This window comes from Pan paniscus, chromosome 18 (genome assembly GCF_029289425.2).
Source record: "Pan paniscus chromosome 18, NHGRI_mPanPan1-v2.0_pri, whole genome shotgun sequence".
In the NCBI taxonomy this organism is placed as follows: Eukaryota; Metazoa; Chordata; class Mammalia; order Primates; family Hominidae; genus Pan; species Pan paniscus.
The window spans coordinates 87,540,624-87,553,846 of record NC_073267.2 but is presented as its reverse complement, the minus strand read 5'-3'; the positions used below and the strand labels follow the sequence as shown (position 1 = coordinate 87,553,846).

The 13,223-nt window shown below is 42.1% G+C and overlaps 1 protein-coding gene across 1 annotated transcript in view; it reads right to left on the bottom strand.

The window, feature by feature from the left end:
* The window catches only part of VAT1L (vesicle amine transport 1 like), a 191,572-nt gene that overhangs the window by 161,544 nt on the left and 16,805 nt on the right, over nucleotides 1-13,223 (bottom strand). Inside the window, exon 2 of the mRNA XM_003820904.5 lies at nucleotides 1,218-1,347. Within this exon, the coding sequence (XP_003820952.1) occupies nucleotides 1,218-1,347 (130 nt within the window). The remainder of the gene's footprint in view (nucleotides 1-1,217; nucleotides 1,348-13,223) is intronic.

Here is a 13,223-nt window from a genome sequence, read left to right as displayed (position 1 = left end):
TTCACAGGATACTGAGGCTCAGACACGCTGAGACTGAGAAGCAGGCTCAAATTCAATTTCAAGGGCATTTTCGCACTGCATTTTATAGGATTCTTCTTTAGCTCTCCTGTCCTGCATTTATTATTGCAGTATTTGGGGGCTGGGAGTAGGGAGTGAAGATCATGAGACTGTAGGAAGGATAAACAAGCTCTGGGGATTTGAATCCGGGTTCTAGTGGTACTAACTACCCTTCTGACCTCACAGAAAATTACTGAACCCTCCCGAACCTCATCTGCAAGGGGATAACAATCTTTGCTTTGCAGGGCTATGGTGGAGGCTTAAAAAAGATAACTTCTCCATGGTTCTGATTATAGCGGGTTCTCAAATGTTCATTCCTCCCTAGGGGAGCACTTAGTTATGAGTAAGAGCCCTTGTACCTGATTTGCATTGGTTTTTCTGACTCCAAACTACTGCAATTTTGTGTAATTGACTTGTGCACAGGTTTTCAGTTTTTATAGACTGGTTTCTATTTGATTTGCGTTACAATAGTAGGAAGGGTCATACATCTTTTTACAAATTAAAAAAGGTTTTATTATGGAGAATTTTGAACATGTACAGAAGTAGTCAGCATAATGTAATAAACCTTTTTGCCCATTTCCCTACTTCCAAAGCCATCAATCCATGGCCAGTTCTGTTCTACTTATCAGGTACCTCCACTCTTTGACTTTAACATCTTCTTCATCCAAAATGCTACCTCCCCAATTCCTGAAATAGTTAGGGATTTATAAATGATTACTTAAATATACCAGTTAAGTGACTATTTGAGGGAGCCAGGTTATAAAATAGAGAGTCCATTTCCTCTAAACTTCTGGGTTTTGTAGTTGCATTTTGAGCTGAAGATGATCAGAAAATGAGAGTTCCGGATATGGGAAGGGGCTATGCACACTTAGTTAATCCAAATGCCAAATACTTTTGTTGAATAGCTGCATGACATGAATGAAGGGGGAGACAAGATTTGTCCTGCCCCCTGCACCAGAATGCTGCCAGGAGCAACCAAGATAGTCCATAAAAAAGGCATGAGACCTTAATGACTATAAACATTGTCAACAGTCCAAATAAGAAGACAATGATAATAATGCACGCCATAGGTTATTTCAAACATTTCTTTCTGCATCATCTTTTGTTGTCTCAATGGATTCCAAATGAATATTACTCTTCAAATGAGAGCCAAACATTACCTCATATCCTTTCACGCTGTCCCCCAGAGCTTCAACAATCCCAGAACACTCAAATCCTGGCACCAGGGGAGTCTTGGGAGGGTTGTCAATATTCCCTTGTCGCACCATCAAGTCAATGAAGTTTAATCCACTGTGAAGAGCAAATGTGAAAGGAGAGAAATTCAAAATGAGATCCAAAAGAAAGCACCGACCTGGTTTTCTTTTCTTCCTTTTCTTTTCCTCCTTTCCTCCCTCCCTTCTTCACTCCTTCCTTTTTTTTTTTTCTTTTTGGCAAAGTATCCCTAATAGTAATGCCGCTTAGCTAGATGTCACCAATAATACAAAATTCAATTATCTCTATGCAGATAAGCAATACATTTGTGGCAATGAAAACAGTAGTTGCAGAGTTTACACTGATTCAAGAGATGGCCCCTTTGTCTTCTCTCAGAGCCTGTTTATGCTTACTCTAAAAACATATTGACTAGCCTGGCTATCAGAGTTCCTAGTACTTAATCAAAGGTAAAAGATTTACCAGGAAGTGGTTATAAACAGACACATGGAAAGCAGCCAGACCTAATGGCCACTAGCCAGTGCCTGAGAAAGAGAAAGAAGACCTAAGGTCTCAAAACAACCAACCACCTCTCCTCAATCATCACACACACTTACATCAGCACTATGCATAAACAGCTCCCACAATGGTGAATATAAGCCATCAGGAGATTACATTATGTTCCACTGGAGGAGAGGGGACTCAAAGAGAGATCAAATGAATGCCCCAATAGATATGGGAATACTGGAGTGTTTCAAAAATCTAAGTTATTTCCAGATGAGAGATATTATTAGACATTTTTGATTAACACATTACTTTTGGAATAAGAAAGTTATTAAAATATATCAAAGTCATCATAATGGAAAACCATACACTTGATTCCAATGACGCTATTAGCAATGCTCCTGGACTCTTTTTAGTTTATCAGAACTGCTCTTGGGGATTCCATTTAACACCCATTTGCTAATCACATGGGAAAACACATCCCATTAAACATGCATTTTTTCCCAACAGATGTGGTTCTAATGTACTTTTTTTTTTTTTTTTTTGAGACAGAGTTTTGCCCCTGTTGTCCAGGCTGGAGTGCAATGGTGAGATCTCAGCTCACTGCAACCTCCATCTCCCAGGTTCAAGCAATTCTCCTACCTCAGCCTCCTGAGTAGCTGGGATTACAGGCGCCCGCCACCACACCTGGCTATTTTTTGTATTTTTAATACAGACGGGGTTTCACCATGTTGGCCTGGCTGGTCTTGAACTCCTGACCTCAGGTGATCCACCCACCTCGGCCTCCCAAAGTGCTGGGATTACAGGTGTGAGCTACTGTACCCAGCCTGTACTTTCTATTTTTAGAAGCTGCCATCTAAGAAAGACTCAGACTATAAAAGTACACTCTTCAGTCTGACCCAACATCCATTAGCATCCAACCACAGCTTCTTTTCCAAGCTAGATGACTTGAACTAGTTCTGTTTTTTTTTTTTTTTTTTTTTTTTTTTTTGAGATGGAGTTTTGCTTCACTCTTGTCACCCAGCTGGAATACAATGGTGCAATCTCAGCTCACTGCAACCTCCACCTCCCGGGTTCAAGCGATTCTCCTGCCTCAGCCTCCCAAGTAGCTGGGATTACAGGTGCACACCAACTCGCCCGGCTAATTTTTGTATTTTTAGTAGAGATGGGGTTTCGCCATGTTGGCCAGGCTGGTCTCAAACTCCTAACTCAGGTGATCCGCCCACCTTGGTCTCCCAAATTGCTGGGATTACAGGCGTGAGCCACTGTGCCCAGCCAACTTGAACTAGTTCTAAAGCACATCTTGCTTATTTCTTTCCTGGTCTCTTTGGACCCAAGGAAGCATCTAACTCCACCTATGCCCACTGGTCTCACTTATGAGTCTCATACACAGGGACTGAATAAAGGTGAGTAAGACGACTTCCTTGAAGTGTGGGCTCAAAACTCACCACCTTCTCAAAGTTTTCCCAACCACAAATTAGAGAAGTTTCACATACTGAACCCGGCTGGTGTTTCTCTAAAGTGCACCCTCCTTGAAGGCATCTGTATGCCTCATATTTCTCTGCTTCCATTGTGCCTGGCATGCATCGGACCCAAAGTAATATAGCAGGGACTCAAGTAACATCTGCTGAATGAAGGAATAGTCATGGATATTCAAAAATATGTGCTGCCAGTTTGAGTGCCAATTCCTTTTAAAAAGCAGTCAAAGAATTTGGAGTAATGGATACATTTCTGAATGATATGTGTAGACTCCCAAAGATCCTACTTCAATGATTAGTGGTTATCCAGGTCATTTATTAACTGAAATGTTAATAATTTAACATGGCCACTTCCTTAAGAGCTTGGGGAGACTGGGATACAAATCCCAATTTTAAAACTTCTATCTCTATAACCTGGGAAAAGTTACTTAACTGCTCCATGCCTCAGTTTCCACATCTGTAAAGTGGGAGTTATGATAGTACCTACTTCACAGGGCTGTCATTGAAAATTAATGCACATAAAGCACTGAAATGTGGTGCCAGGTACATAGTCAGTATTCAATACATGTTAGCCTTGAAATTTGCATCTTCCGTTAAGAAGGCAGAAGTATGTGATATATTTTAGGAAGGCACTCATAAAAAAAGGGTTAAAAACAGTTTCACAGCTGACATGGAAAAGCTTCAGCTATCTCTGAACTTCACTTGTATAAAATGGCCGATTTTCTGACACAACCAAATAAATAACACATCACTGTATAACAGTAAATGAAATTTCTACAACCTGAATCAAGCACTCCATCTCATTTCATGTATATTTTAGCTCACTGTGTTTCTCTTTTCGTGAAAACCAATGATTTCCCAAGGCCCTGTTGGAAAAATGCTGGAAGAAATTTGTTGCCATTTCTGCAAACATGGCAGCCCCCTGGAGAAGGCCTCATCTTCGACACTTATTACACTGCTCAACTGGGCTGCCTGCATTCGCCATCCAGCATGAACTGGGCCCAGTAATGGTAAACTGAGAGCCAGGTACTTAAATTCCAGTGAGAAGAGGCTAACACTGACTTTTCAAAAGCCTGTAGCACCCTGTTTCCTCAGTGAGGCATTAGGCAATTCTGTCAGGTCATGGAGAATGCCCCCTATTTTTAAGACACAGGTGTATTTTGGAGACGGAGACTAGGACAGGTCAGTATTGTTTATCTCCACACAAAGGGGATGTAAATAATTGTTAACAGAGTACTCCCGAGTGTTGGGTCAGACCTGTTTCTCCTGATTTGGATATAGCTAGCTTTTGCTGAGGGTTTAGTTTGTGTCAAGAACTGTGCTAAGTGCTTGACTTTTGTTATTTAAGAGTCATCAATACTCCTCCTATGAGGTATGAACTATCATACCAATTCTTCAGATCAGAAAATTGAGACCTAGAGAGCGTAAGTAACTTGCTTGCCATCACATCTTTTCAAAGTGTCAAAGTCAGGATTTGAATTCATGCAAAGCCTAGAACCTGACCCCTTAGGCAACACACTCTACCTCTTTAAGGGGAACTTCTCTATGCCCCGCCCTTGCACATACAAGAGCCATGTTTATAGCTCTTTATATCTTCCCCCTTGCAGAGAGCTGACTGCACCAATGTGGGCCCAATATTGGAGGAGTGGCCATTCATAATCTAGACGGGAACCCATTCCTTAAACTGAATAAATGAGCTGGTCCAAGAACTGGGTGTTCTCTGTAAAACTATGAATTGGGAAACACACATCAAGAGAACAACTTAGCAACAGAAAGGATGTCAAAAGACAGAAGTGAGTGACAGAGACCTAGTTGACCTGAGCTTTGGGGAAGCATACGTGGAAAAGCCAATAGCTGGAAGAATTAAAAGAAAAAACACGAACAGCAACAGAGTCAACCCAACTCCCTGCACCAGGATGAGGCTTTGTAGACTTCCATTGCTGAGTTCCCTAGAATGAGGAGAGGTCCAGTCTCTGGGCTTGGAGAGGTCCAGCTCCATCACACCTCCTGCTCTATGATTTCCATGAATTCCTTCATTACTTCACACATGTGTTTATAGCAGAAGCTCTTTGCTTGGATTACCTGTGTGGTCCCTGTCAGATGAAACCAAAAGATACAAACTCAAACGAATACCATAATCAATCACTCCCAATCACCCATTGGGACAGACATTGTTGACTCTACTTTTTTTTCTTCAGACAAAAATAACTTTGTTGGTTTAGAGATAATAAGTTATTTACCCAAGGCCACACAGATAGTAAATAGTGAAATCTATGAACTTAAAAACTTGAGTCTAATCCTTTTCTTTTTCTACCACAACAGAAAAAATAAAATAAAATAAAAAAACAGGGGCATGTCAATGCCCCTGTTTTGCACAATTACAGTTTCCAGTATTCTCTAAGGTAATCTGATTCTTAGTTAGAATGTTTTTGGGGGTGGCAATGACTATGCCTGATGACTCAGGCCCACAAATGGAGTAAAAATTTTATACAGCTCTTAAACATTTCAGATCATTGCAAAAAAAGAAGTAGTGTTGGAAAGTGCCTGACATAAAGTTGTGCCAGGTAATCCTATTTTTCTCAAAGATTGGTATAATTTTAATAAATAATATAAGACTGTCTCAGTTTTCTTCCCATACTAAATTATTAGTCAGAGGCTAGATTTAAAGAGTTATCATTGAGACATGGCATCCTGAAGGAATGAAGATAGAGGTTTGAAAAAGAGACCCTGAAAAGCTCAACAGTTAGAATGAGGGATCTGAAGACATGTTAGGGAAGATACAGGAAAATTGGGGGACAGTTCCTTAAAATAATAACACTTTCTTATATTTGTAGAGTACAGCACAGTCTACCATGTGCTTTCGTACACATCTCATTAAAATTTGTAACAAGCTAAGAAAACAAGTGCAGATACCGTTAATCCCATTAAATAGATGTGAACATTGAGCCTCAGATAAGAAAACTGACTTGTTAAAGGCAGCACAACACCACTGACAGTACATGACAGTGACAGAGCCGAGACTTGAATAAAGGTCTTCCAACTCCTTCCTTATTGTGTATCCCATAACACCATGAAATCTCAAGTAAATCAAATGTTACTAAAATCAAGAGTTTTAAGATTCAGGAACGGCGGGGCATGGTGGCTCACGCCTGTAATCCCAGCACTTTGGGAGGCCGAGACAGGTGGATTACCTGAGGTCAGGAGTTCGAGACCAGCCTGGCCAACACGGTGAAACCCTATCTCTACTAAAAATACAAAAATTAGCCAGGCGTGATAGCGCACGCCTATAGTCTCAGCTACTCAGGAGACTGAGGCAGGAGAATCGCTTAAACTCGGAAGGCAGTGAGCCAAGATCACTCCACTGCACTCCAGCCTGGGTGGCAGAGCGAGACTCTGTCAAAAAAAAAAAAAGAAAACAAAAAAAGATTCAGGGACAAGAAGGCTGAAAGGAAACAGTGAAAAGAAACAGATGCAGGTGCTTGGGTTTTAATCCCTGTGCTGCCATCAATTAGCGGTGGAGTTTGGCTGAGTCTCTGAAGCCTTCCCCAGCTCTCATCGTCTGTTTGTTTGATGGTCCTTTATCCTGTGGGCTCTGTTTCAAACATTATCAAAATCAAAGCTTAGGTAGAGAGGAAGAGACGCTTGGTGGTCTTGAGAAAAAGACATTGACTTGTATGCTTAGACTTTATATGGGAGTTAAAAGCTAGCCTTGGCCTCTACACTTTCTTTTCTGTTACCTAGTAAGTGAGGAATATCACCCTGTAAAGTCTCCCGAGAGATGTTTAGCTGCCTTTATTTTTGTCCTGCCCAAGTCAACAAACATTGCTCCCGTGATGATACTGCTACATGTTAGGTATTAAGGGATGGAGTGTTTTAATCTCCATTTTGTGCAAAAGGGAGGTGAGACCAAGCGAGAATAAAGTACCTTGTCCAAGGTTATATAGTTCGTACCAGAACTGGGAATATGAGCCCTTTTTATATGACTGCCAAGCTTGAGTTCTGACCACCAGGCTGTCATTGTGTGATCTATAAACCATGGTAGGCCGCTATGTCTTCTTGTCCCTAAAGCTTATCGTTTGGAATTTTTTTTGGATATGTTAACAATATCAAATGAAGACACATTTGATTTCTTAAAAGACATCACTAAGTGGATGACAAAAGAATCAGCCCAGCTATACTTTATTAATTTTCCAATTTGAGGTTAAAAGTGACTCAAAAGAAGGAGTTTAGCAAAGATACATGTAGCATGGAGATGCTCCCTTGTCTTCTATTCTCCTGGTGAAAAGGAGGCAGGGGTTGCTCATATGAAAAGATCTTAGGCCTCTTGCTATCCTGTTCTTTCCTCAGGTTGTCAGTATCCTCGGCATCAATCATGAAAATCCAAACAGTGTCAGATCATTAAACAAATCTCCCTCTTCCGAAACCTACTTCTCTATTGATGCGGATTATAGAGCCTCATCCTATATTTTCCTATTATACTCAATAGAAATCCCAAGTCTTGCTCTGTCATTAGTTCAATTAAGAGACAGACTGCCAAAGAATCTTCAGAAACCCATTGTTTTATTAGGTTGGTGCAAAAGTAATTGTGGTTTGTGCCATTACTTTTAATACTTACTGTAGGGATTTTGTTAAGTACATAATTTGCTACAATATATATTTACGACTTTATGAAGACAGTACTTTTTCCTCAAATCTCAGCACAAGGATTGGCTTTATGGATCTTATAGGCTCAGTACAGTATATACATTGGTTATGTTTATTTCTTTGCATTGGCTGTTAGGAAGCTCTGAGCCAAATTTGTCACATTCATTCTCTATATCATTTTTGTTGTTGTTTTTGAGATACTCTAGCTCTGTCACCCAGGCTGGAGTGCAGTGGCGTGAACATGGCTCACTGCAGTCTTGACCTCCTGGGCTCAGGTGATCCTCCCACTTTGGCTTCCCAAAGTGCTGGGAAGTGTGGGAAGTGCTGGGCCACCGTGCCCGGCCTGGATATCATCTTAATACTCAACTTCATCTTAACCTCTGAGTACTTTGGAGATTCCATTTTTAAAATCCTTACACTCCATTACCAGTATTAGTAGTATTGTGAATGGTTCTCAAACTTTATTATTCATCAGAATTTCCAGGAGGGCTGGTTAAAACACAGATTGTTGGGCCCCACCTCTGAGTTCTGGACTCAAGTAGATCTGGGGCGAGGTCTGAAGTTTTTCATTTCTAAGTTCCTAAGTAATGCTGATGCTGCTGATCTGGGAACCACACTTAGAGAATCACTGATCTTGTTTTATTTTTTAAAGCTAATTCAAGTCTTTTTCTAAATGAGACAGAGTACAAATTAAATGGTTAAATAGAAAGTAAATGAAAAGTTCTCATTGTCCTCTAGGGCAGTTGAATTTTTGATCTTAGTCCAGAGGATTATAGTTATCCTTGCTAGATTTGGTGTTATTAGATTAAGTTCATCATTCTCATTTGTCTGTCTCTTTCTTGAATTCTAATTCTTTCATCAAAAAAAATTAATTCTCCCTCCTGGATTTGTAGCCTGTGAAAATGTGGTTATCATGACACGAGCTTCTACATCCAAGTTGCTGATAAAAATATCAGACAGGCTGCCCCGTTCCTGGTTACTAAGGATGTTTGTGAAGACCATGAAGGATGTCATGGAGGAAATTTAAAACACAAGACTAGCTGACATCCTTTCTTCAAATCTGGAGCTCTCATGATTCTATGAAATAGTTCCAAGACACCTTGAAGTCACGTGTAGTAAACTCGATAAAGACTATGAACCCTCTCTCTTTGTGGGCAATGGCAGTAGATCCCCTCCCTCCACCCATAGCAGCAATTGCTGAGAAGAGGGGGTGAGCCTTGAGTACAATCACTTTTTTTAATGCAAGTCAGGATCATCATGACATTTATTTTTTTCTGAAAGTGTGCATCCTGGCCCCAGCTCTGAGAGTCTCTTTAGTGAAAGCACACACTCTCATGTGCTGTTAGGGTTGCAAAGGACCACCTGAGTAGCCCAATGTCAGCTGTTCCCATGGAAAAAAAAAGATCAAAAAAGAATGGACTCTTTCTGAGAGGGCTCTCCTATAGGGCTTTGTGACTGTTGGAGGCATCCCCAAGAAGCTAACAGAAATCTGGCCATTCTAATTTCTCTGATGATGGAGGATGGGAAGGAAAAGAATTGATTTGTGGCTAGCAATTGTAATAGGTAACTTTTATGGGGCGCTTTCTGTGTATCAGGCATGGTGTGGAGTGTCATTTCAGTTTTACAACAACCATAAACAATGCTAAGAGATCAACAATATTACCCCCATTTTACAAAGAACAAAACCAAGGCACATTAAGGTTTACAAAATGTTGGTTTTACCTGGCTTACATTGCTTGTGAAAGCAAGTGATGTAAATCCAGAGCCTGTGCTCTTGACTAATGTACTTTGCTCTCCTAGAGAAAGATCATGGCTCAGTTTTCCCAGTTACAAAGACAAGACCTCTCTACTCAACTAGCACATTGAGCGCTACTGTATACTATGCCGTATACTAGGTAGTGGATGCCCAAAGTTAACAAGGGGCTCCAAATTCTCATGGGGAAACAGAATCATAAAAACTGATCACAGCTGGGCACGGTGGCTCACGCCTGTAATCGCAGCACTTTGGGAGGCTGAGGCAGGTGGATCACCTGAGGTCGGGAGTTCAAGACCAGCCTGACCAACATGGAAAAACATCATCTCTCCTAAAAATACAAAAAATTAGCCAGGTGTGGTGGTACACGCCTGTAATCCTAGCTACGTGGGAGGCTGAGGCAGGAGAACTGCTTGAACCCGGTAGGTGGAGGTTGTGGTGTGCTAAGATTGCATCATTGCACTCCAGCCTGGGCAACAAGAATGAAACTCTGATTCAAAAAAAACAAAAACAAAAACAGGAACAAAACTGATCACAATACGATGACAAGTGGTCTTCTAGAGCAACGGTCCCAAACCTTTTTGGCACCAGGGACCAGTTTAATGGAAGACATTTTTTTCCATGGAGCAGGGGTGGGAGGATGGTTTTGGGATGATTCAAGCACATGACATTTACTGTGCATTGTATTTCTGTTATTATTACATTGTAATATATAATGAAATAATTATACAACTCAGCATAATGTAGAATCAAGTGGGAGCCCTGAGGTTGTTTTCCTACAACTCGATGGTCCCATCTGGGGGTGACAGGAGATAGTGACAGATCATCAGGCATTAGATTTTCATAAGAAGTACACAACCCAGATCCCTCACATGTGCAGCTCACAATAGGGTTCATGTTCCTATGAGAACCTAATGCTGCCGCTGATCTGACAGGAGGCAGAGTGCAGGTGGTAATGCGAGTGACGGGGAGTGGCTCTAAATAGAGACGAAGCTTCACTTCCTTGCCCACCAATCACCTCCTGCTTGGTGGCCCATTTCCTAACAGGCCACAGACCAGTACTGGTCTGTGGCCCAGGGAGCCCTGTTCTGGAGTATAGGCAAAGTGCTCATATAGCCACCATGGCACATGCTAATGTACAATATAACCATAAAGTCAAAGCATCAACCTCCAGAAAGTTCTCCCCAAAGAATTATTCCAAGCAGTCTTCTGCAATCACAAAAGCTAAGTTTAGATCTTTAGCTTTAGCTTTCTGGCTCCTCCTCAAGTGGGTTGCTTGACCTTGGGCCTTAGTTTTTCCATCTCAACAATGGGATAGTAACACAACCACCTTATGGGGTGTTGTGTGGATTGCATGTGACAGTATATGTAAAACAGAGTACCTCGTACACAGTAAATGCTCAACAGATATAAGCTGCTATCCGAATCACTGTCATCACTATGACACAAAGAAAATGCCATAGGTCAGGTTCCCTGGGAAACAGACTCCGAGACTGAGATTTGCAGCAAGAGGTCTGATAGGGAGTGTTCTAAAAGACAACTCCTAGATGGGCAGCAGGGAAGCTGGACTGGGGACGGGGAGAAGTTGAACTCTGATATACCAGTAAAGAGGTCTCAGTTCATCCTTGCAAAGTTCCAGACATAGCATGGTTCCTTGAGTAATTCTGAACCAAGACATGGGGACTGGGCCTTTGTACCCCTGCATCAACCAGTCAGGAATGAGGGCTGCCCCCAGGGAGGGGGTGCAGCCTTGGGGAAGGAGACTTTCTTTGGCTGAGAACAATTCCTCAGGAGAAACCAGCTGTGAGCTGTCAGCTGCCATCATTCCTGGTAGCTGGGGGAGTGAGCACTGAGATTCTAAAAGGATGCTTTGGGGTGGTGCACACTAGCTCCCACTACAAGAAGAGTAGTGTGATCTCTCCTTTCAGGGTTTATTCCCTTGTGGTCACAGAGCAGCTGTCACTGATGGTGAATTTTTATGAGGCTCCTTTGCACGGCAGTCCCTGAGGAGGAAAGATCTGGTGGTTCTTATAACAAATGGTGCAAAGGCAGGAAAGAGAATGAGACCTTTAAATAAAAACCTGAAAGAATGAGAGGGAGGGGAAAGAACCTGCTGGGATCAGGTGCTTCTCACAGAAAGTATCCCTTAGGAATGGGCGTGCCTCTTGCTCCCATTCTCTCAGCCTCTCTGGCCTCACCCCACCTTTCCATGGAAGGGAGAAGACAGCACAGAGTGGCCATGTCTTGATTTCTCCCTGGAGCCACCAAGGACCAGCATTCCCATGGAGAAACAGTCCATTTTTGCTATGATATGACAGCTGTTTCCTAAGATATGTTAAAATAAAGTTGTTATGTTTTATGATATGTTATCATATCATAAAAGATATGATAAAAGTAATGTTTAGTAAAAACAGTTGTTCCCATAGAAAAAAAGGAAGTGAAGATTAGAAAAATAAAGAGATCAGGCTGGGCGCGGTAATCCCAACACTTTGGGAGGCCAAGGCGGGCGGATCACGCGGTCAGGAAATCGAGACCATGCTGGCTAACATGGTGAAACCTGTCTCTACTAAAAATACAAAAAACTTGGCCGGGCGTGGTGGCGGGCACCTGTAGTCTCAGCTGCTTGGGAGGCTGAGGCAGGAGAATGGCGTCAACCCAGGAGGCGGAGCTTGCAATGAGCCGAGATCTTGCCACTGCACTCCAGCCTGGGTGACAGAGCGAGACTCCATCTCAAAATAAATAAATAAATAAATAAATACATAGAAAGAATAAGAAAAATAAAGAGATCAAGGAATTTAAAAAGGAGGCAGAGGCTGGGTGCTGTGGCTCAGGCCTGTAATCCCAGCACTTTGGGAGGCCAAGGCAGGCAGATCACCTGAGGTCAGGAGTTCAAGACCAGCTTGACCAACATGGTGAAACCCTGACTCTACTAAAAATACAAAAATTTGCTGGGCATGGTGGCAGGCGCCTGTAATCCCAGCTGCTCAGGAGGCTGAGGCAGGAGAATTGCTTGAACCCTGGAGGTGGCGGTTGCAATGAGCTGAGATCTCACCATTGCTCTCCAGCCTGGGCCACAGGGCAAGACTCCATCTCAAAAAAAAAAAAAAAAAAAAAAAAAGGCAGAGACTAAGGAAAAAATAACACAAAAAGTAACAAGCAGATAAATACATGCAGGATTGGTAAACTGCTTGGGGAAAATCTATGAAAAATCACACTTCAGGGCTTTCTGTGTGTCTGTGGGAAGTCGGAGATCACGACACTGGCGGAGAGGCAGGCATCAGGGAAAACACCATCAAATTCTCAATAGAAAGCTTTACCAGCCCTCTGCCTGGGAACTTTAACCAGCCCTGCATTTGTGGCAGCCTTTGCCAGCTCTGGGCAGAAGCAAGCAGACCTCGTGCGAGGCTTTGTGCCAAGCAGACGCAGTAAGGGAAGGTGTGCTCTTTGCTTATTCTGCTCTCGTCTTGCTGATAATATGTTCATCAAAGCACTTAACTCCCAATCCATGCGGGGTCAAAGAAGCAGATGTTTGATTAATTTTCTCATTGCCCCAGAACTGAAGCTTTTGTTTTTGTTTCTTAATCTCAATTGAAAACTTG